The sequence below is a fragment of the Microcaecilia unicolor genome, chromosome 5 (genome assembly GCF_901765095.1).
Source record: "Microcaecilia unicolor chromosome 5, aMicUni1.1, whole genome shotgun sequence".
Classification (NCBI taxonomy): domain Eukaryota; kingdom Metazoa; phylum Chordata; class Amphibia; order Gymnophiona; family Siphonopidae; genus Microcaecilia; species Microcaecilia unicolor.
The window spans coordinates 327,099,986-327,122,782 of record NC_044035.1 but is presented as its reverse complement, the minus strand read 5'-3'; the positions used below and the strand labels follow the sequence as shown (position 1 = coordinate 327,122,782).

The 22,797-nt window shown below is 42.8% G+C and overlaps 1 protein-coding gene across 1 annotated transcript in view; it reads left to right on the top strand.

The window, feature by feature from the left end:
• The window catches only part of CMTM3 (CKLF like MARVEL transmembrane domain containing 3), a 32,796-nt gene extending 11,067 nt beyond the window's left edge, over nucleotides 1-21,729 (top strand). Inside the window, exons 3-5 of the mRNA XM_030204488.1 lie at nucleotides 11,683-11,778; nucleotides 15,585-15,705; nucleotides 20,460-21,729. Of these exons, the coding sequence (XP_030060348.1) occupies nucleotides 11,683-11,778; nucleotides 15,585-15,705; nucleotides 20,460-20,497 (255 nt within the window). The 3' untranslated portion in view covers nucleotides 20,498-21,729. The remainder of the gene's footprint in view (nucleotides 1-11,682; nucleotides 11,779-15,584; nucleotides 15,706-20,459) is intronic.
• The last annotated feature ends 1,068 nt before the right edge of the window (nucleotides 21,730-22,797 follow it).

Below are 22,797 nucleotides of genomic sequence, written 5' to 3'. Positions count from 1 at the left end.
CAGGGGAAATACGAACACCCGGTCCAACAAACGCTGCTCAAGTGGCCATCATCAAATTATTTCAACAGCCTGACTTACGGCTGAAACAATTTCAGTCTTTTTTTGAGATGTGCTGACCAGAATTGCACACAGTATTCAAGGTGTGGTCGCACCATGGAGCAATACAAAGGCATTATAACATTCTCATTTTTGTTTTCCATTCCTTTCCTAATAATACATTTGTATCCCACATTTTCCCACCTATTTGCAGGCTCAATGTGGCTTACATAGTACCATAGAGGCGATCGCCAATACCGGTTTGTTACTCACTGAATATCACCTCCACCTGGCTGACGTGCCTCAAGTATAAATAATGGTGTGGATAATACCAGCCTTTTTCACATGCTTTCAATACCAAATGCTCTCATGCCAAATAATCTAGTTTAGAAAATGAGAGTAATGAGGCTCCATATACCACTCATTGGCATATCCCAATTTGAAAAGAATAATTTTTGCAGTAGGTATTGTTGGATTATTTGTAGTAAATAATTAGCAGATTTTAGTACACACAGCTTCAGCTTTAGAAATGTTAATTTCTTTCTTCATCTCTCTCTCATTCACCCCTGAATAATTCACTGCTGAGTCACTTTAAAGTTGAAGTAACAAAACATCTGTTTACTCACAGTTTGTAGTTAGATTATAATCAGACAGGCTTATATATACATATTACTATACATTTGTATTATCAGCTCCTTCCATGTGCTTAGATGGTAATGGATGCTCACACCACCATAGATCCTCTCAGGTTAGGAGAGATCATGAGCTCCATGTGCTCCATGTGCTGCATGTGCTGCATCTAACCCCCAACAGGAAGTTGCATAGCAGTGTGACCTCTCTAAGTAATTCACATCAGAGGTCACAGAGTAATCACAGAGAAATAATAGGTGACAGGCAATGCATGCAAAATACAATTACATTCCAACAAACCCCTTCTCATGCATAACTGTCATGCAATTATTTATTCATACAAAGTCCAAGCTTTATACGCAGATTCACAAAATGTTCTCTGGGTAACGGTTTGGTCATGATGTCAGCTGTCATCTCACTGGTGTGACAATAGTGTAGACTGATGACCCCTTCTTTCGCCAGCTCTCGCACGTTGTGGTATTTCGTTGCGATGTGCTTGGTGCGTGACTGAACCTTGTCATTCTGTGACAGTCGGATGCAGCTCTGATTATCTTCCATTATCTGGATTGGTCTCTTTTCAGCTATTCCGAAATCCAGCAAAAGTTTTTCAATCCACATCAGTTCTCTGCACGCTTCCGATACTGCCACATATTCAGCTTCTGTAGAAGACAAACTCACAATACTTTGTTTATGACTGGCCCATGAAATTTGTACATTTCCATACATAAACACATATCCACTTGTGGATTTATAATCAGAATGATCCCCTGCCCAATCTGAATCACAGTAACATATTAGTTTTGGATTACTATTGGCTGAAATCTTTAATTTACAATCAATGGTACCCTTTAAATACCTTACCATCCTTTTAACTGCAGTCCAATCTGATTTGGTAGGTGAGCTGACCCTTCTGCTCAAAATTCCTACTGCATTTGCTATATCAGCCCTGTATGTGGTAGCTAGATATAAAAGCTTACCTATGGCTGATCTATATTGGATGTTATCTGGTAAAGGTTCTCTTACTGTTTCATCCTTCAGAAAATCAGTGATCATGGGAGTGCTTACAACTTGGGCATCTTGCATACCTAAACTTTCAATAAGCTCATTTATTTTCTGCTTCTGGCTTAGAAGATAAGAACCATCATTTTGTTTCTCAATTTCTATACCAAGATAGTATGACACATTACCAAGTTCTTTTATCTCAACATTGTGGTTTAAACACTTTACAATGTCCTTGTACTCTTGCTCACTTTTGCTTGCAATGAGCAGATCATCAACAAAAGCTAAAATGTATGCATATTGTCCATTTGTGCACCTAGTGTACAAGCATTTATCTGCTTCACCTTGCTTAAATCCTAAATTTGTCAATATTTCATGCAATTTTTCATTCCAACATTTTGCACTTTGCTTTAATCCATAAAGACCTTTGTTTAATTACACACTAGCTGTCTTTGTTTTGTATTTATGAAACCTGTTGGCTGTTCCATGTACAAGTCTTCAGTTATTTCTCCATGAAGAAACGCTGTTTTCACATCAATGTGGTTGACTTGCATGCCTTTTGAGACTGCAATGCTCAGAAGTGTTCTGATTGTCGTGTGTTTCACTGCAGGTGCAAACACTTCATCAAAATCTTCTCCATATTTTTGAAGATATCCCTTTGCGACTAATCTTGCTTTATACCTTTCCACTTTTCCTTGTGCATTCCTTTTTAACTTGAATACCCATTTGCATCCTATAGCTTTCTTGCCAGGAGGTAATTTTGTAAGAATCCAAGTATTATTTTTATCCAATGCATCAATTTCTTCTTGTGCAGCTTTATGCCATTCAGCAGCTTCTTCTGCTGGCATTTTCTCAATCTCATCCCATGTTAAGGGCTCTTGAGCTTCTGCTGACTTTGTTAGGTAAGACAGTCTTGGGGGTGGAACACCTTTGTTTTCCCTGGATGAGCGTCTGACAACAGGTTGGTCTGACCTTTCCGCATCCTCTAAATCTGAGAGTACTTCTCCAATTGATTCCCCTTCTCCAACTGTACTGTCTTCTTCAATGATCCTTTCTGTGTCTGCTTCCTCTGCCTGTTCCTCGTTAGATACAGATGAGTTGCTTTCAGACATCTGCCTTGGTATGGCATTTATATACACTGGCATGTCTATTATGGTTCTAGTTTCATATTCTGGATGATAAGGCTCATCTGGGATAATCCAGCCTTTATCAACCCTTTTGTTTTCATCAAAATATGTAACATGTCTTATGCCAACAATGCCAGTTTTCAGATTCAAAATTCTATATCCTTTGTGTCCTGGAGCATAGCCAACTAAAATGCCCCTTTCTGTTGTGGAATCCAGCTTATGCCTTCTTTGCTTTGGTATATGAGCATATGCTGTACTTCCAAATGTTCTTATGTGTGACAGGTTTGGCTTCCTACCATGCCATGTCTCATGTGGTGTGCGCTCAGCGCCTTTAGTTGGCATTCTGTTTTGTAGGTACACTGCTGTGAGAATGGCTTCCCCCCATAGTCTTTTAGGGAGATTGCTATCTGACAGCATACATCTGGTCATTTCCACAAGTGACCTAAATTTTCTCTCTGCAACAGAATTTTGCTCTGGTGTATAAGCTACTGTTGTGATATGTTGAATGCCTTCTTGTTCTAGAAATGTGCGCATGCTTTGTGAAGTGAACTCACCACCATTGTCGGTCTGAAGAACCTTTGGTTTTCTTTCAAATTTATTGCTCACCATGGCTACGTATTTCTTCAGCATGTCTGTGACTTGACTTTTTTCTTTCAGCAAATAGGCCACACAATATCTAGAGAAATCATCCAAGAATATTAGCACAAATCTGTTATTTCCCAATGATGGGATATTAAACGGTCCACATAAGTCACTGTGTATTAAGTCCAGCACTTTATTACTCCTATTTCCTGTGTATGCAGGAAATGAGGGTCTCACACCTTTTTGAGTAACACAGTCTATGCATTTCTCCATTTTACCAGCATCTGCACTTATCTGAATGCCGGTGGCCAGTTGCTTACTGTAAAGATCCTGGATCACCTTAAAATCACGATGTCCCAGGCGGCGGTGCCAGATTTCCGGACTACATTTACCATCATTCTTCCTTACTTGCGCCATATGTGAGGCTTCACCTGAAATGCTCAGTTTATAAACATCATTATGCATAAAAGCTTCAGCATACACTTCATCATTTTTAGAGATTGTGCACTTACTGTTTTCAAAATGAATCGCAAATCCCTTCTTATCTAATGTAGATACACTAAGCATATTACAAACTGCTTGGGGAATATACAAGACATCACTTACAGGAATTTCTTTAACTTCATTAGACACTTTGCATTTTAAGAATCCAATACCTTTTGCTTGGATCTTAGCAGTCCCTGCGTTTGCAGTTTTAAGAATACCTTCCTCTGGACACATTTCCTGAAAGAAATCCTTACAATTGGTTAAATGGCATGTGCTCCCTGAATCCAAAATCCAAGTACTTTCATTTGAATTATTATTTACCATAGTCAAAGATTTTTCTGCCATTAGAAAACCCTTGTGTTTATCTTTGTCCTTCATACATTTCCTGGTTTGAAAATTCTTTAGTTCCATTGGCTTAGGTGAGCTAGAGGGAGTGTTTTGTGTTTCCTTACACCATTTAGATACATGTCCCTCCTTTCCACATGAGTAGCAAATCAGCTTGCCCTTGGGTGGAGTTTTCCCATAGCTCCGCCTTCCTCTGTTCTTTGCCAAGAAATTTGTTTCATTTCTCTCTGACTTGCTTTGAGAACACATCTCCTCAGAATCATTTATTATGCATTCCTGCCTTAGTTTTGATGTTGCCTGTTCAAAAGATTGCTCTTCAATGGCCTCATTTACAGACCTAAAAACATCAAACTTCTTTGATAGTGAGGTAAAAAGAAATGCTCTTTTCAATGCATCACACATGGGAATTCCAGAAAGTTCTAACTTTTGAAATGAAGACATAAGATGCATAATGTGATCATTACATTTACTTTTATCCCTTAATTTGGTTTCATTCAACTCTGCCAGCCAAATTGGTTGCTGCTTTGCATATGTAGTTGCATACATAGTTCTCAGTTTATATAAAATGTCCTTTGGTGTATCTTTTCCCTCCACTAATATGGCTTGTTTCTCTGAGAGAGCTTCCAAAAGCATGCACTTCACATAATAGTTTGCATTGTCCCATTCAGCCATATTTTCAGCTGTTCTGTCTTGGTCTAAGCATATATTTAATCTTTTTGCTCGAAGGAGACATATGAATCTTAGTTCCCACTGCTGATAATTAAACTCAGTTAATTTAGGCACCTTGAGAGAATAGAACAATAGTGAATTTCTTCCCTCAGCCATTTTCTTAGCCTTCTGTCTGCTGTGTGGGGGGAGAGAGAGACAGACTGAATCTTTCCTTTAAAACTTAAGAGAAAAATGTGGCCTTTTTTTCTGCCTGGTAATATTTCTCTTCTTTTTCAATTCCTGGACCCTGGGCCCATAACCCTTTTGTTGGATTATTTGTAGTAAATAATTAGCAGATTTTAGTACACACAGCTTCAGCTTTAGAAATGTTAATTTCTTTCTTCATCTCTCTCTCATTCACCCCTGAATAATTCACTGCTGAGTCACTTTAAAGTTGAAGTAACAAACATCTGTTTACTCACAGTTTGTAGTTAGATTATAATCAGACAGGCTTATATATACATATTACTATACATTTGTATTATCAGCTCCTTCCATGTGCTTAGATGGTAATGGATGCTCACACCACCATAGATCCTCTCAGGTTAGGAGAGATCATGAGCTCCATGTGCTCCATGTGCTGCATGTGCTGCATCTAACCCCCAACAGGAAGTTGCATAGCAGTGTGACCTCTCTAAGTAATTCACATCAGAGGTCACAGAGTAATCACAGAGAAATAATAGGTGACAGGCAATGCATGCAAAATACAATTACATTCCAACAGGTATTTCATCACTTCCTCGATTTCTACTAAATAATGTTTGTATCCATTTTTTTTAAATGCAACTGAAACTCTTTACAGACACAACAAGATATTTTCCAAACAATTCACTTTGACCACGATGATTCAAGGATGAAAAGTTTAAGCTTTAATTGATGTATGAAGAAGTGGGTGCTCACAAGATGACGTCAAATTGCTCTGTGAAAAAGCCTTATAATTTGGTGAATCCAACAACCAGGTTGGAGCAGTCAGCGTGAGAGGAGATATCAAATGTTGCCGACTTTGAATGTGGAAAGAACTTTTCATCCTTGAATCATCTCTAGACAAGTGGATTTTTTTGGGAAAATAGCTTGTGATGTCTATAAAGAGTTTTAGTTGCATTTAAACAAAAAAAAAACCTGAAATAAAATTTAGTAGAGATAGAGGAAGCACTGAAATACTTAGGGGGTCCTTTAGAAAGAAATATATGGGCATCTCTAGCGTTTAGCGCATGCTTATTTTTAGCACGCACTAAAACAACGCTGGCATGCCTTTGTAAAAAGGACCAGTTACTGCATAAATTATTCTTCCAAAATAAGTACCGGAATATACTATGTAAACCACTTTGAATGTAGTTGCAAAAATCAAGTCCCAATTCCCTTCCATGGTCTCTGCCATATTTGATCTGTGTTTTGCCACATTGTTACATTTCCAATCCTAGGGTAATTCTTCCTGGAAATATTAATTAGCTTCAGCTCCTGACCTCTTCAGACATCCATTTTCTGTGCAATCAGCACTTCTCGTTGATAGTTTGATCTAGTCTTGTCTTTCCTCTCTCTCCTGCTTAGACTAGGTATAGAAAGAATTACTTGGAGGTGGACCACCCAGAAAAGGTGGATTGTAAGCTTACCAAAGGATCTGACCTCTCTAACAAAGAGCAAGCCAAGCCACTGACTCCACACCAATCATCACCCCACAGAACATCCCCAAATACTTTTCTGCTCTTATATGTTCCTCTTTGGTGTGGTCTTGACTTTCCCCTCGAAGTTCTCACTCTCACAATCCTCACTCACACACCCTCCCTATACCCAGTCTAAATCCATGCTTTTCCTTCCCCAGGTATCATATTTATTTCCCTTTTCTAATCTCCTCCTCTTACTGTCCATGTTCCTGCTCTTCCACTCAGACCTTGGGTGCCCCTTCTCCCATAACTAGGTCTCTTTCTCCCATATCCCCATTCTCCCCGCATCTCCTTGCACATGGCCAAACACAGACCCCACACCCAGTATAGAATAAGCAACCACAAACTAAAAATAGAAATATGTGGACAAAAATTAAATTGAACCCCCAAGAAGCCAGTCTCTGTACATAGTGCAACACCAGAGAAAGAGAAACAGTGATGCATGTCCCCCTGTACTGTGCGAAATATAAAGACAGCATACAAATTTAAAGAACTGACATATACCAATCACTATATTACAAATTAACAAACACAAATAAATAATAAAAAAAAAAAGGAAAATAAGATCTAATTTCACCGGTCTAAATACATTTTCAATGAGCTTTCAGAGGCCCAAACCTCCATCCTCTGTTCAGGACAGTATACAGTATACCGCTGTTATGGTATCCTGTCCTGACATAAGGCAAGAGGTCTTAATCTCTGAGAGTTAGTAAAAAAATGTAATAAAATGAGCCCAAGATAAAGATATCACCTTATTTCCATTATATTTATTAACATTTATTAATACAGCTACTGCACTACTATATCTTAAACTAAAAATAAAATTATTTTTTTCTACCTCTTTGTCTGGCCATTTACTTTTTCTAACTGTGTTGGTCCCAGGCTTCAGTTTCTGTTTTCCTTGTCATCTCTAAACTGTCTTGCCAAGATCTTCTATCCATTTGTCATTTTTCTCAAGCCTCCTTCTTCTTATTCCTCAGTCTCTCATTTACTTTATCCTCTTTATTTCTCTCTTTCATCCAGCATCGGCCCTCTCTTTCTGCCTCCTCCAACCATCATATGCCCCATCTCTCTGCCTCCTTCCATCCAATGTCTTTCCCCCTCTTCCATCAAGCACTTGAACCCTCTCTCTGCTTTCTTTCATCCTGCATTTGCCCTCTCTCTCTTCCCCTTTCCAGTAAACATCTGTCCCTTTCATCCAGCATCTGCCCTTTTTTTCTCTTTCTGCTCCCTTCCATCCATCTAGTGTCTGCCTCTGTCTTTGTCCCTTTCCATCCAGTATCTTCCCCCTCTGTCTCTCGGGATCCTCTCCCTTTCCAGTGTCTGCCTATTCTCTCTCCCCCTCATCCTTCCAGTGTGTCTGCTCGTTCTCGCTTCACTTTTCAAGCATCTGCCTCCTCTCTCACTGCCCTTCTTCCATCCACCGTCACCCTCTTCTCTCTTCCCCCTTCATCCAGTGTCTGCCCTGTCTCTCCATCTCTTCCATCCAGCATCTGCCCCTTCTCTCTTCCCCTTTCATCCAGTGTCTGCCCCTTTTCTTTCCCACTCTTCCATTCAGCGTCTGTCCCTTCACATCCCCTCTTCCATCCAGTGTCTGCCTTTTCTCTCTGCCCCTTCTGCCATCCACCATCTGCCCTTTCTCTCTCTCCTTCTTCCACCCAGTGTCTGCCTCTTATCTTCTCCCCTTTCATCCAGCATCTGTTCCCTCCCCCTCCCATCCTACTGCTGCTGCTGCTCTTGTTGCTTCTCCAAATCAGCAGCAGGAGCAGCAGCTCAACAAGTTAAAAACTACCACCAGGCCAACTCTGCTTCAGAACAGGAAGTGATGGAGGGGCAGAACCAGTAGCTGCACCTATACAGTCAGCCATGCAATAGCTTTTAACTTATTTAGCCGCAGCTACTGGTTTGGAGAAGCAGTGGCAGGGCTGATGGTGGAAAGGAGGTGGAGAAGGTGGGACCCGCTGGGGCTGCAGGGCCCCTGGGAGTTCGAGGCCCAATGCGGCCACCCCTCTTGCCCCTACATAAGACCAGCCCTGCTTTACACTCCTTTCCTCATCCCACTGCCTTGCCCAAAATCCAGTTTATAGGAAGGATCCTTCACTCAGCTCATGTGCGCCTCCTTGTTTGTGAGGATAAGGTGTCTAACTAGGATGGAAGGCAGGTACTGGGCTGGTGCTTGCCTGGATTCATCCACTTCTCTTTGTAGATTTCACATAATATACATAGTCCCTGTACCTCACGGATAAATATTCATTGTTTCACATAATAGAGGCTTTGCACCATCTAGGTCTTAATCTGTTTAGAGGCTAATCTGTTTAGCGGTCAAGTGGTTAGAGCACCGGTCTTGCAATCCAGAGGTGGCCGGTTCAAATCCCACTGCTGCTCCTTGTGATCTTGGGCAAGTCACTTAACGCTCCATTGCCTCAGGTACAAACTTAGATTGTGAGCCCTCCTGGGACAGAGAAATATCCAGAGTATCTGAATGTAACTCACCTTGAGCTACTACTGAAAATGTGAGCAAAATCTAAAGAGATAAGATTCTGGAATCTTAAAGAGTGACAAGATTCCATACAGAATCTCAGAGTAGCGACATTCCATGTAGAACTCCAAAGAATAGCAAGATTCTGGAGTGGAGGAGTGGCCTAGTGGTTAGAGCACCAGTCTTGCAATCCAGAGGTGGCTGGTTCAAATCCCACTGCTGCTCCTTGTGATCTTGGGCAAGTCACTTAACCCTCTATTGCCTCAGGTACAAACTTAGATTCTACACAGAATGTTGGTAGTGGAGGAGTGGCCTAGTGGGTCTTGCAATCCAGAGGTGGCCAGTTCAAATCCCGCTGCTGCTCCTTGTGATCTTGGATGTCACTTAACTCTCCATTGCCCTCCTGGAACAGAGAAATATTCAGAGTACCTGAATGTAACTGACCTTGAGCTACTACTGAAAAAGGTGTGAGCAAAATCTAAATAAATAATTTATCAGATACTGGCTGAAGCAAATTCTGGTCCACTGCAGTTCCTACAAAACATATTCCAGTACTGTTTTCTGCCAGATCACTGACCTGGTACTTTAAAAACTTACTTCCTTTTCCCAAATGCAAGTGGGAGGGATGGTGAAAATTGCTCTTTTTGGAGGGGTTAAGAAAATTACCACTGTTTGTTTCAATTGGGTAACTAAGCTTTAAGAATCATTCTGAATTCTCCAAGGCAAGCTTGCCTTCTAAATATCATTAATGAGTCACATAACCTGACTGGACAGAGCTTTCCTCAATCTAATAGCCACTGGACTCTCTTGAGTCAAGTGAAAATTTGACAGCTTCCAAACAAGAGTCAAGGGATGATTTGTAGGACTTGCAAAATGCACTACTAGGAGAACAGCTATTGCTTCTTCGTCAGAGACCGGGGGGGGGGCAGATCATGAATCTGCCCTTAGTTTTCCAGAACAAAATGTATTCTATTGTAATGGAAAATGATAAACATCCTTTACTTAGATAATAATAAACACAACATCCTAACTAGCTAGCCACATACACATAAACACATTATTGGCTGCACACACTATAGGACTTGCTTATCTACCCCTTACTCTGTGATCATTTTTCCTGCACCTTTTCTGATCCACATAACAATTCCTTCCTTCAAGTGAGTCACACCCTTACTTCTACCTAACTCCTGTTATTTTTTTTATTTTTGTTATATTTGTACCCTGCGCTTTCCCACTCATGGCAGGCTCAATGCGGCTTACATATTGTATACAGGTACTTATTTGTACCTGGGGAAATGGAGGGTTAAGTGACTTGCCCAGAGTCACAAGCAGCTTCCTGTGCCTGCAGTGGGAATCGAACCCAGTTCCCTAGGACCAAAGTCCACCACACTAACCACTAGGCGACTCCTCCACTAGCAACATTCCATGTAGAAGCCTGCCCTTGCAGCCGCACAGGCTTCTGTTTCTGTGAGTCTGACGTCCTGCACGTACGTGCAGGACGTCAGACTCACAGAAACAGAAGCCTGCGCAGCCTTCTACATGGAATGTTGCTAGTGGAATAGCAACATTAACATTCCATGTAGAATCTCAAATGGTAGCAATAGAATCTCAATAGTAGCAACATTCCATCTAGAATCACCAATAGTAGCAACATTCCATGTAGAATCTGAAATAGGGAAAGGGAACTGGGACTTGATATGCTGCCTTTCTGTGGGGTTTACATAGTATATACAGGTACTTATTTTTACCTGGGGCAATGGAGGGTTAAGTGACTTGCCCAGAGTCACAAGGAGCTGCCTGTGCCTGCAGTGGGAATCGAACCCAGTTCCCCAGGACCAAAGTCCACCACATTAACCACTAGGCGACTCCTCCACTAGCAACATTCCACGTAGAAGCCTGCCCTTACAGCCACGCAGGCTTCTGTTTCTGTGAGTCTGACGTCCTGCACGTATCTGCAGGACGTCAGACTCACAGAAACAGAAGCCTGCACGGCTGCAAGGGCAGGCTTCTACATGGAATGTTGCTAGTGGAATAGCAACATTAACATTCCATGTAGAATCTCAAATAGTAGCAACAGAATCTCAATAATAGCAACATTCCATCTAGAATCTCCAATAGTAGCAACATTCCATGTAGAATCTGAAATAGGGAAAGGGAACTGGGACTTGATATGCTGCCTTTCTGTGGGGTTTACATAGTATATACAGGTACTTATTTGTACCTGGGGCAATGGAGGGTTAAGTGACTTGCCCAGAGTCACAAGGAGCTGCCTGTGCCTGAAGTGGGAATCGAACTCAGTTCCTCAGGACCAAAGTCCACCACCCTAACCACTAGGCCACTCCTGTCTTATCTGTTAGATGATTCACCTCCATTTACACCTTACGCTGTTTTAATGTATATTGTTTTGACACTGTCAACAGCATACTGTGACATAATGTATATGGTTATTTGAATATTTTTACCACTGTAATAGTCTAGTACCTGTCAGGCTTATCCTTGGGTGAATTTCTTAAATAAAAAAAGCAGTAACTAAATCCTAACAAATAAGTGATTCTCCTCCCTTATTTTCTGTGTTACTGTTGACAGTAACAGCTCCGTTTTCCTGACAGTGGTGTTTCATTTTCCACAGGACTTCATCCGATGTGGTACTGCAGCTATTGTGTATTTTGCCATATCTATAGCAGTGGTTTCCAAAACAACAGGTAGCGCGTCCAAGGCTGCCGCTGTAAGTTATTTGCACGTCTAAATCTCACAACTTCTGCGCACTTTCAACCCTGTGACATATGGATCTGCCTTTCACAAGTCTTGTATTAACACATCTCAGCATCTTCCTGTACATAGTTACATAGTAGATGACGGCAGATAAAGACCTGAACGGTCCATCCAGTCTGCCCAACAAGAAAACCTGAAAACAGCAAAATGAAACCTAATAGGCCACATTTTTCTATGTACTTTCTTATGTTAAACTACGTTGAAAGCATTTTCCAAAGGCATACGGAAATCATTGCTCCAGTATCAGGAGCTCTTAGCTATGAAACCCCAGTGCAGTAAATATTTAACAATCACTTCCACACTCTATGTGGTAAGGTGAGCCAAATATTTTTTTTGATAGTGGTTCATTTTTGGGGATTTTTAGTACTGACTCTATGCCATTTCAATGCAGCATATAGCAAGTTTTGTTAATAAGATGTGTGTGGATGTGTGTGTGTGGATGTGTGTGGATGTGTGTGTGTGTGTGTGTGTGTGTGTGTGTGGATGTGTGTGTGGATGTGTGTGTGTGTGTGTGTGTGTGTGTGTGGATGTGAATGTGTGTGTGTGGGTGTGTTTGGATGTGTGTGTGTGTGTGTGTGTGTGTGTGTATGTGTGTGGATGTGTGTGTGTATGTGTGTGGATGTGTGTGTGTGTGTGGATGTGAATGTTTGTGTGGGTGTGTGTGGATGTGGATGTGTGTGTGTGGATGTGTGTGTGTGTGTGTGTGTGGATGTGTGTGTGGGGGGGGGGGGAGGGGGAGGGGGGTCCTGAGTTTTCCAGAGTATCATTACACTCTTTAAGGACAGTGTAGACATAGAATAAGTAGCACACTTATTTTTTAGACATGGCGTCACCAATACAAATATAAAGAAGAGGCCAGTAATGACACAATCTAATATAATAAAACGCACCGTGAACGTTCTGAAGACAACGTTCTGAAGTCACTCAAACACTTCCTGAAGGGTTCGTGGATTCATGGTGTGAAGCCACCCAGCCGTCTCTGCCCCGCCCTCGCGTCAAACGTCATGACGTCGAGGGCGGGAAAAAAAACGGATCGCGAGGGCAGAAAAAAAAACAAACAAACTGATCGCACCCAAGCACGGTGCATTTTAGTATATTAGATTTACCTCCGTGGTGGCGGTTCTGGCAGCGCAGCGTCAGGGAAGGAGGCGGCGCTCCCGACGTCTCTAGCCTTCCCTTCGCTGTGTTCCGCCTTCTTCTGACGTCAAGGATGACGTCAGAAGAAGGCGGAACAAAGCGAAGGGAAGGCTAGACGTCGGGAGCGCCGCCTCCTTCCCTGACGCTGCGCTGCCGGAACCGCCACCACGGAGGTAAATTTAAAAAGAAAAACAAAAGAAAAGGGATGTTGGGGGGAGAGAAGAGGGTGGGCAGTAAAGTTGAACAATGGGAGCAGGAGGGCAGGGGAGAAACGACAGCATGGATGCGAAGGGGGGGGCATGGATGCGAGGGGGGGGGGAAGAAGAGGGCGGGCCAGGCTGGGACATGGGAGAGAGAGGAGCATGGATGCGAGGGGGGGGTCATGGAAGGAAGAAAGGGGAATTGCTGGAAAAGGAAGAATGGAGGGGGCAGGGGACAGAGGAGCATGGATGGGCATGGATTGGGAGGGCAGGCCTCAGGGAGAGAGGGAAATTGCTGGAAAGGGATGAATGGAGGGGGCAGGGGACAGAGGAGCATGGATGGGCATGGATTGGGAGGGCAGGGCTCAGGGAGAGAGGGGAATTGCTGGATAGGGATGAATGGAGGGGACAGATAGGCATGGATGGATATGGATTGCAGGGCAGGGCTCAGGGAGAGAGGGTAATTGCTGAATAGGGATGAATGGAGGGGGCAGGTGACAGAGGAGCATGGATGGGCATGGATTTGGAGGGCAGGGCTCAGGGAGAGAGGGGAATTGCTGGAAAGGGATGAATGGAGGGGGCAGGGGACAGAGGAGCATGCATGGGCATGGATTGGGAGGGCAGGGCTCAGGGAGAGAGGGGAATTGCTGGATAGGGATGAATGGAGGGGACAGATGGGCATGGATGGATATGGATTGCAGGGCAGGACTCAGGGAGAGAGGGGAATTGCTGAATAGGGATGAATGGAGGGGGCAGGTGACAGAGGAGCATGGATGGGCATGGATTGGGAGGGCAGGGCTCAGGGAGAGAGGGGAATTGCTGGATAGGGATGAATGGAGGGGACAGATGGGCATGGATGGATATGGATTGCAGGGCAGGGCTCAGGGAGAGAGGGGAATTGCTGGATAGGGATGAATGGAGGGGGCAGGTGACAGAGGAGCATGGATGGGCATGGATTGGGAGGGCAAGGCTCAGGGAGAGAGGGGAATTGCTGGAAAAGGATGAATGGAGGGGGCAGGGGACAGATGGGCATGGATTGGGAGGGCAGGGCTCAAACTCTCTCTCTCATATACAATGTCTTTCTGACTCTCACTCTCACACACTCTGTCTCACACTGTATCACATTCACTCTCTATGTGCCACACAGTCACTCACACACTCGCTTGGTCTCATACACTCACTCTCACAGAGAATCTGTGTCTCACACACACTCTCTCTCACACTGTGTCTCACATACACACTTGCACACACTCTCATTCTCACACACACACTCTCTCACAAACACACTCACACCCAGACTCACTCTCTCTCTCTCTCACACACACACACACACACTTTTACTCTGTCTCTCACACAGTCACTCTCACATACACACTCCGAGGAAAACCTTGCTAGCGCCCGTTTCATTTGTGTCAGAAACGGGCCTTTTTTACTAGTTGAAAAATAAAACACGAGGGACAAAGATCTCAAAACACCCAAACGCTTACTGAGATTTCGTCGTCTTCTGCTGGGGTTGTATCATTTGTTGTTGGTTTAAAAAAAACACCTTGTGATACTTTAGCTCAATTTATTACTTTATTGCTTCTTATGTTAAAAATGTTTTTTTTTTTTTTAATTTTCTGTTCAAAAACAGCTCTCATTTTACAACACAACAATAATTCAATTATTCTCACTTTATGTTACATTTAGTAGCAGCACTACAACTGTTTTACTAACATCAGGTGAAATATCCTCTTCTAAATCTGTGCCAGCAACAGTCTATACAGAAAGGTTCCCCTTATACCTCCTTTTACTGACTTTAGGTTTCTTCTCCGCTATCAGAAGCTTAAAGAGTTTTTTAACATAAGAATGCCAGTGTATATTTTGAATTATACTCTGGAGAAGACCTGCCTTACACAGCTGGATTGATTTTCTGGTTACAAGTGTTAAAGGCTTCTGCTAATTCTTTCTCTACCTAAAATTGCAATTTACAAATGATAGTGGAAGATGCAAAATGTTAGCAGTTATCAGCTTTAAAAGAATACTGTTCTCTCTATTTGTCCTTCTTCCACCTATTGCAGTCATTGGTTGGGATACAGCAGAGCTTCTCAATCTTCTTCTGGGGGAAGACCAAGTCCTGTTTTCAGGATGACCACAATGAATAGGAGATTGTAGGTAAATCAACGTGTCTTCAATATATGAAAATCTACATCATACATATTCAGTGTGGTCATCCTGAAACCCCATCTGGCGAGGTACCTCCAGCAGAGGATTAAGAAGCTCTGGGGTAGAATCCTGATTTCTAGCAATTTCACCCTGACCATCTGAACCATCAGGTAGATGAGATCAGTGGCTCCCAATCACGTCCTTAGGGATCCCCTAACCATAATTCTGAGACATTTCCCATTGTTTTTTTGTGAATAACAGAAATTTTGTCATCTAGGTATTTGGCTTTATTGCCACTATAGCATTTGCTGTTGATGCCTACCTGATTTTTAATGATCTTGCACCGTTCCTCAGAGGAGGGGATTCTTCAGCTGCTCCTGAAACTCGGAAGGAGGAAGGTAAGAACAGAATATTCCTGCATTGCAAATTTAACACACTAATCCCCTAATTCTATAATCCTACACACCCATTTTCATGCTTCACATACAAAATGGTACATGCAGATCATAGAATAACGGCAGGTACATGCGTTACTTGTTAAATTATGTTCTAATTGGAGTTTGTTTTTGTTTTTTACATTTGTACCCCGCACTTTCCCACTCATGGCAGGCTTAGTTTATTTATGTATTTTTTGACATTTATACCCTACATTATCCTGAACATACAAGTACAATGTGGCTTACAATAAATTAAACAACAAGCAAAGTAATCACAAATGTAAGTTAAGAAACGGATAACTAAATAATAGGCCATTGCTAATAATAATAACAAACTACCATACCCTGTCAATGGGTAGGAATCTTTCAAAGAGAAAAGCTTTCCGTTTTCTGCGAAATACCAAATAATCAGATTAACATTTGATTGCAATAGGCAAAGAGTTCCACCATTTAGCACCTTGATATCTGAAGTCAGCAGAGTGAACCGACTTACAATGCATGTATAGTTGGCAATAATATGCAGTTACACATAACTGTCCTTAGTCAGTATTCTGCAAAATCCATTGCATATAACTGCAAGGGGACATGGACCTGGGAGGGACAGGAGTTTACAGAATACTGTCAATTACGCACCTGAGAGCAGTTAAGCATGAGCATTTACCCCAGCCATTGAGCTAGCTTAAGTGGTCATTTGTGACAACAGCATTATTGAAGTTTGTTTTTTGGTGGTAACACAACTTTTGGCTGTATGGCATGCTTGAGAAGAACACATTAAGCTATTGGTACCATACACACACAGTAGACATCTGTTTTAAGTCCTGTGACCCCTGACGCAGGTGGCTTTTTTGCCACCGAAACACTGGCCTGGTCAGGTCTTCAGGTTTTGGTGCCTAATAAAGACTTTCAACTTGAATTCTCCTTGCTTGAGAGTCATGTCTCCCTCTATTTCCTTTTGATCTCTGTATGTAAAGTTGGGCACGAAACTGCAGGTGGATAGGAGTATTCTATAATGGTAATTATGTACGCAAATACAAATATTGAATTTGCTCTTAGCACATATCAGCCTGGCACATACCTTTAGCCCCCCTTTATAGAATTACTCCCTAAGGGGCCAATGTATTAAAACATGCTAGTCAAGGTGCACAGCTTAACTAAACTATTGCACATAACTTTGTGTGCTACCACAGGCACCCATGTTACAATGCATTTTGCACACTCAGCTCATTTAAAGCCCATGCCAATGAAGACATTTAGCTCTTCAGCATAGAAGCATAGCAGAAGTCTGAAAAGCTGAGTATAGGAGGAGTAAAATGGGCAACTCAGTCTTTCTGCAGTCAGTACTAGTGAGGACTGCCTACATATGTCTTCTCTTTACTGTGAGCCAGGGGCGTAGCTACGGGTGGGCCTAGGTGGGCCCAGGCCCATCCAATTTTGACTCAGGCCCGCCCACCCAAGTGCACACACTGCAGCAGCCTAGCGTACCATGGCAGAGACGGCACCCACTCAGCTGATCTCCAGGCTCCAGCCCGCCTACCTTTCGGGCTTGCAGACTCGGCAGTCAGCTCGGCAGCACTGAAATGCACTTGCAGGTCGCATCGCGGCCACGCAGCTCGTCGTTGTAGTTGTTCCATCCTACACAGTAATATGACATGGCTGTGCTCAGCCTCGCTCTCGCTCCGCTCGGCTCCGTCCGCTCGCTCGTGGCATCAAGTGTCACTGAACCGCTGCTGCCCTACCCCTCGCGTGCGGTGTAAGTGTTCTTTCAGCTGGGAGGAGGTCTTCGGCTAGTCAGCTCAGGTATTTCTTTTCGTGTGATTGGGGAGGGGGCAGCACTGGAGGAGGCCGGGGAGAGCGGGGCGAGCACTGGAAGGGGGCGGTGAAGGGATGAGTTTTCAGGCCCACCTTCTTTGGGCTCAGGCCCATCCTAAACTTGCCATCTGGCTACGCTCCTGCTGTGAGCTACAGGACCTACAACGTTTTATTCTGGCTTCTTTGAAGAGCTGAGGGGAGAGGTGTATTGGAACAAGTGCAACACATTATGGTTGGCATTGCAAAAATTGTATCAGCAGTCCTTACATAGATACCAGTTCTACAAACTGTAGGCACAGAATAACGTCCAGCACAGGTGCAGATATATGCCTATACAACTGCAAATATATTTTGCACACACAAAAAAATATTGTAACTACAGCCACAGTACTCTACCATAGTAGGATAGGTTTTATGCACGTATTAAGAAACCCTGTGCTGACCTTTAATACAGAACTCTATAATACACCTCTACCACTCCTTGCAGAGGTATCCAAAGAAATAGCCAGGCCTTCACAAAGGCTTGCCCTCTTTTCTTTAAGAGAATAATCTAGGACAGGAATGTCCAAACCTTGGCCCTCGCCAGATTAGGTTTTCAGGACTTCTCCAATGAATATACATGAGATCTATTTGCATACAATGGAGGCAGTGCACAAAAATAGATCTCACATGCACATTTATTGGAGAAATCCTGAAAACGTGAATGGATTGTGGCCTTCAAGGACCGAGGTTGGACAACCCTGATCTAGGAAGAGATACAAGGACTTGGTTAAAACAATACGATAGCCTTCGCTTTTTCATATCTGTCTGCTACAGTCCTTCTTTATCTTTCCACTGAAGAACATAGTTAAGTACTCATGGGTTGGCCTCATCAAGTTTTTGCTTTGTGCAAGAGTCACCATCAAACAACAGATATCCAAAAATATGGTCTGCCTCTCACCACAATCCTGGGTCTTGAGCAGAATAAAGTTATCTCCATTGTGCCAGGGCAGCTCTACCTGCTGACTTTGGTATGCAAACAGATTAGGACCTTTCAAGTATTGCTTTATTCTTCTGGTCAATAGGAAGCTGCAGCTCAGTGGCTCTAATACCCATGTTCATCTTTATTTCACTTTTTTAGAGAGAGCTATTTAATAAAATTAAACGTAGGTAAATGCTCAACATATCAATATGGTGTAAAAAGTATGAACCTTTTGTAACCAATTTTCATATAAACAAAGTCCATAGTAACTTGGTCTGACTGGTCCACTGTTGTAGTTTAGCACTTGCAGGTAACAATGGTTTTGGAGAGGGGTTGCAGTGTGCTCACCAGCGAACACTGTAAGAAAAGTGGCTGCCTGTAGTTTAAGTATCCCACTAAAGTAATAAGTATGGATGTGCTTCAGTGTTTTCCCCAGGACCTTGTGAATGGGCAAGCCACCCAGCTAACAGAACATTTTATAATACTGCACGGTACTCCCCCAGCACACCTGGCTAACAAACGTTTCTGGAGAGAACACCATGCATTCATTTGAAACGTTGCCTAAATCAATTTTTTATGTGTCGTAAATAATGCACACTCTCTTGAACATGTGTACTAGTTACAATTTTGCACCCCCCTCCCCCAAGAAAAAAAATAAAGACTCAATGGATAGGAGCGGGAGAGACTAGAAAACAATAGAAACAGCTTCCCCCCCCCCCCCCCTTATCTGTTAATCCTGAGAAAAATTACTGACAACAGAACTTTTATTACCAAGGTGTTGCCCACAATGTTGAATGTGTACAAAAGGGAGCCCTGTTTTCTAGAGCAAGCTTGTTACAAAGCAGCAGCACATTTTACAGATAACATTTTCTTTTCAATTTGTAAAGCACAAGACTGAAGGACCACTGGTTGACTTGTAGCGCTATAGAAATGCTAAATAGTAGTAGTAGTCTAGAGATGTCTCCTAGCACTATTAAAACAGAGCTCGTAAGAAGTCAGTAAGTTAATGCTTAACCACTCAAATTCAGTGACTCCTATATCTGGTATGGTGTTAGATGAGACCTTGTATTGTATGTAGAGGAAAAGCCTCAAATCCAGGTAAATACTCCTTATGTTGATCTCAACTTTAGGGAGCACTGCCTGTTCATCATAGGCTCAAAAAACCTCTATTTCATAATCCACCCGTATTATTTTAATTCTTTCATATATAAATATCAGGGGTTACTTAACTTGCTGCCATTGAAGCTACTGGGCAGTCTTGTTATGCACAATTTTAGTCTTCTATACCCCTTCCACGGCCCAACTCGGCCCAAGTTTCGCCTCCTTCGTCAGGGTCCGTGGGATATTTGACCAAATCTGCAAAACATGTAAATCTCAAGGTAACACTCCTTATCATATTTATATTTAACTACCTCCTCCCTTGACGAAGCCTTCCTTACTTTAGATTTACTGTGCTCGCTTCTGTGTTCAGTATTCAAAATGGCGATGGTATAGACTAAAATTGTGCATAAAAAGACTGCCCAGTAGCTTCAATGGCAGCAAGTTAAGTAACCCCGAGATTTATATATGAAAGAATTAAAATAATATGGGTGGAATTCGAAAGAGGTTTTTTGAGCCTATGATGAACTGGCAGTGCTCCCTAAAGTTGAGATCAACATAAGGAGTATTTACCTGGATTCGAGGCTTTTCCTCTACATACAATATAAGGTCTCATCTAACACCATACCAGATATAGGAGTCACTGAATTTGAGTGGTTAAGCATTCTAGAGATGTGACATTCTGTGGACTCTATGCATTTTTTTTTACGCTGATGCAATACTATCTGTATATTTGTGCACATTGGGCATATCTTGTCCTTAATTACTTTGAAACATATGATTAGCAATGTCTGCACACAATATACGTTAAACACAAAAGCACTGACTATAGACTTGTATGTTTCAGGTGAAGATGATTCTGATTCCGATGCCAGTTCGGACTGAGGTCCTACCCTGCTGATGGTCTGGGAGCTAAGAAATTAACTCGCTCTCTTCAGTCACTGCATAGTTATCGTTCTTGGGTATCCCCTTACATTAAGGCCAGAACTGGGTCGAAGCAGAGGGTGGTGGGTCAATGTTGTAGAAATAGATTTTAATTAGGTTCAGTTATGCCAATGATAAAATCATGTTATATAGCAAAGGTACTGCGGGCAGAATACCTGTTGCATGTTTGAAAAGTGTAATGAGTTTCTACTATTTGTCCGTCAATAACATGGAAGTGGGGATGGGGGAAGGTACTACTGGTACTGCTACAAACCAGAACTTGGCTCTGTGCAGCTCGGTACATTGTACAACTGCACCTGAAACTGAAGGATCAAGGCTTTCATTGTGTATGAATGAAAAGGACTTTGTCTCTGTGATCAATTCTAGTTTATGGGTTTGCAGGCAAAGCTTAGATAAGAGTTCATTTTAATCTGCTCCTTCGGAGCTGTACTTTGTAGCCTGTCTGAAGCATTTGGACCCACCAGAACATAAAAGCAGCAGCCAATCCTGAAAGAGAAAGAAATAATGTGAACAGTTCCGTACTACAAAAAAGGAAACTGAAGAAAGAAGAAAATGTCATTGTTTTTAACCTGGCTGTTCTCTCCCGCTCCTCTGGATCCTAGAATTAGATTTTGTAACCAGTCTCTGTATTATTCCCTCCAAGTCTTCCTGCCCCATTTGCATGGGTTTTAGCTTTCACTCTTGCTTCTCCTCACACCCAGTCCTGCCAGTAACAGACTGAAGCTCCGATCATAAATCACCGCTTCGCAATGGTTCCTTCTAGTCATTGCTGTAGCACAAGACAGACCGACTTCTTTTTAATGTACAGAATTTATTTTTGTCAGGTTTCTGCAGCATTTCCAACTGTCTGATAATGGGCTCAGGATCGTCGCTTCACACATTTCCAAAAGTAAAATCAGGACAGTGAGACACTAGTAGCTACTGAAGCCTGAACTTGTCTCTTTAGCATTTGCTAGCTGCAGCCACGTGCACAGAATAACACAGATATGGGGGGCAAGTAGTACACCTGAGCTGTTCAGTAAACCTGCCCTTAAACTGCATGCAGGAGGCAGCTAAAGGACTATCTGGCTAAACTGTTACATTGACAGTTTTGTTTTAAACAGTAATGGGATGTGAATGTATGGACTGAAGACCATGTTGCAGCTCTGCAAATTTCCTCTATGGAGGCTGATCTCAAGTGGGCTACTAATGCAGCTATAGTTCTAACATTATGAGCTGCGACATGAACCTCCAGAGTCAGCCCAGCCACAGCATAAGTAAAGGAAATGCAGTTTGAAAGTGTGCATTTGCCAACAGAGGCCCCCACCCCAGCGGTGTAGCAAGGGCGGGGCGGTGGAGGTGGTCTGCCCCGGCTGCACGCCGCTGGAGGGGTGCAGAGAGCAGCTGCATGCCTGTCGGCTCCGCTGTTTCCCTGCTCCCTCTGCCCCGGAACAGGTTACTTCCTGCTCCAGGGCAGAGGGAGTCGAGAGGTGCGCGGCTGCTCCTAGCAGCCAAGAATGCACCTGGGGGGGGGGGGGGGGGGGGTGTGCATCGGCGATCTGCCCCGGGTGGCAGTAGACCTAGGAACGTAACTGCATCACCCTGCTTGAATCAAAAGAACAAAAAAGCTGGGTACACTTTCTCTGGGCTTTATTTGCTCTAGATAGAAGGGCAAGGTACTCTTGAATTCCAATGTGCAGGAATCATATTCCTTTGTTTACTTAAGTACTTAACTGCTTTTTATGTACAGCAAAGTGGTGTATAAAAAATATTTGTAAAAAACCCCAAAACATAAGAGGGCCACAACTCTGGTTCAGAGACTTGCTATGTATCATGGCAACTGGAACATATCAAGGGCATGAGAACCATATCCAGTCATACCATCTGCCCTGAGCCCGAGATCATCAAAGTACATAAAAACTGGGTCTCTCTCATGTGATATTCACAAACCAAATGCAAAATAGTACAGACCAAGTGGATGCTTCATGAGTTTTTCAGGTACCTAAAACATTTGAGATGTAAAAATTGACTGCTTTCAAGTGGCTCTTACGTAACCTAGCAGAAAAGTGATATTCTTTGCTCTTAATTCTGATGCTATTGTACTGCAGGATATTCCTGTATATAATATGAAACCGCTGTGATTGTAACCACAGAGAGGTGGTATATCAAATCCTGTCCCCTTCCCCTTACAGAGTCAGGTATATCAAAGCAGGTGGTGTGGTGGGGAAGACCTTGGTCTTCACTGTCCTCAAGGGGGCTAC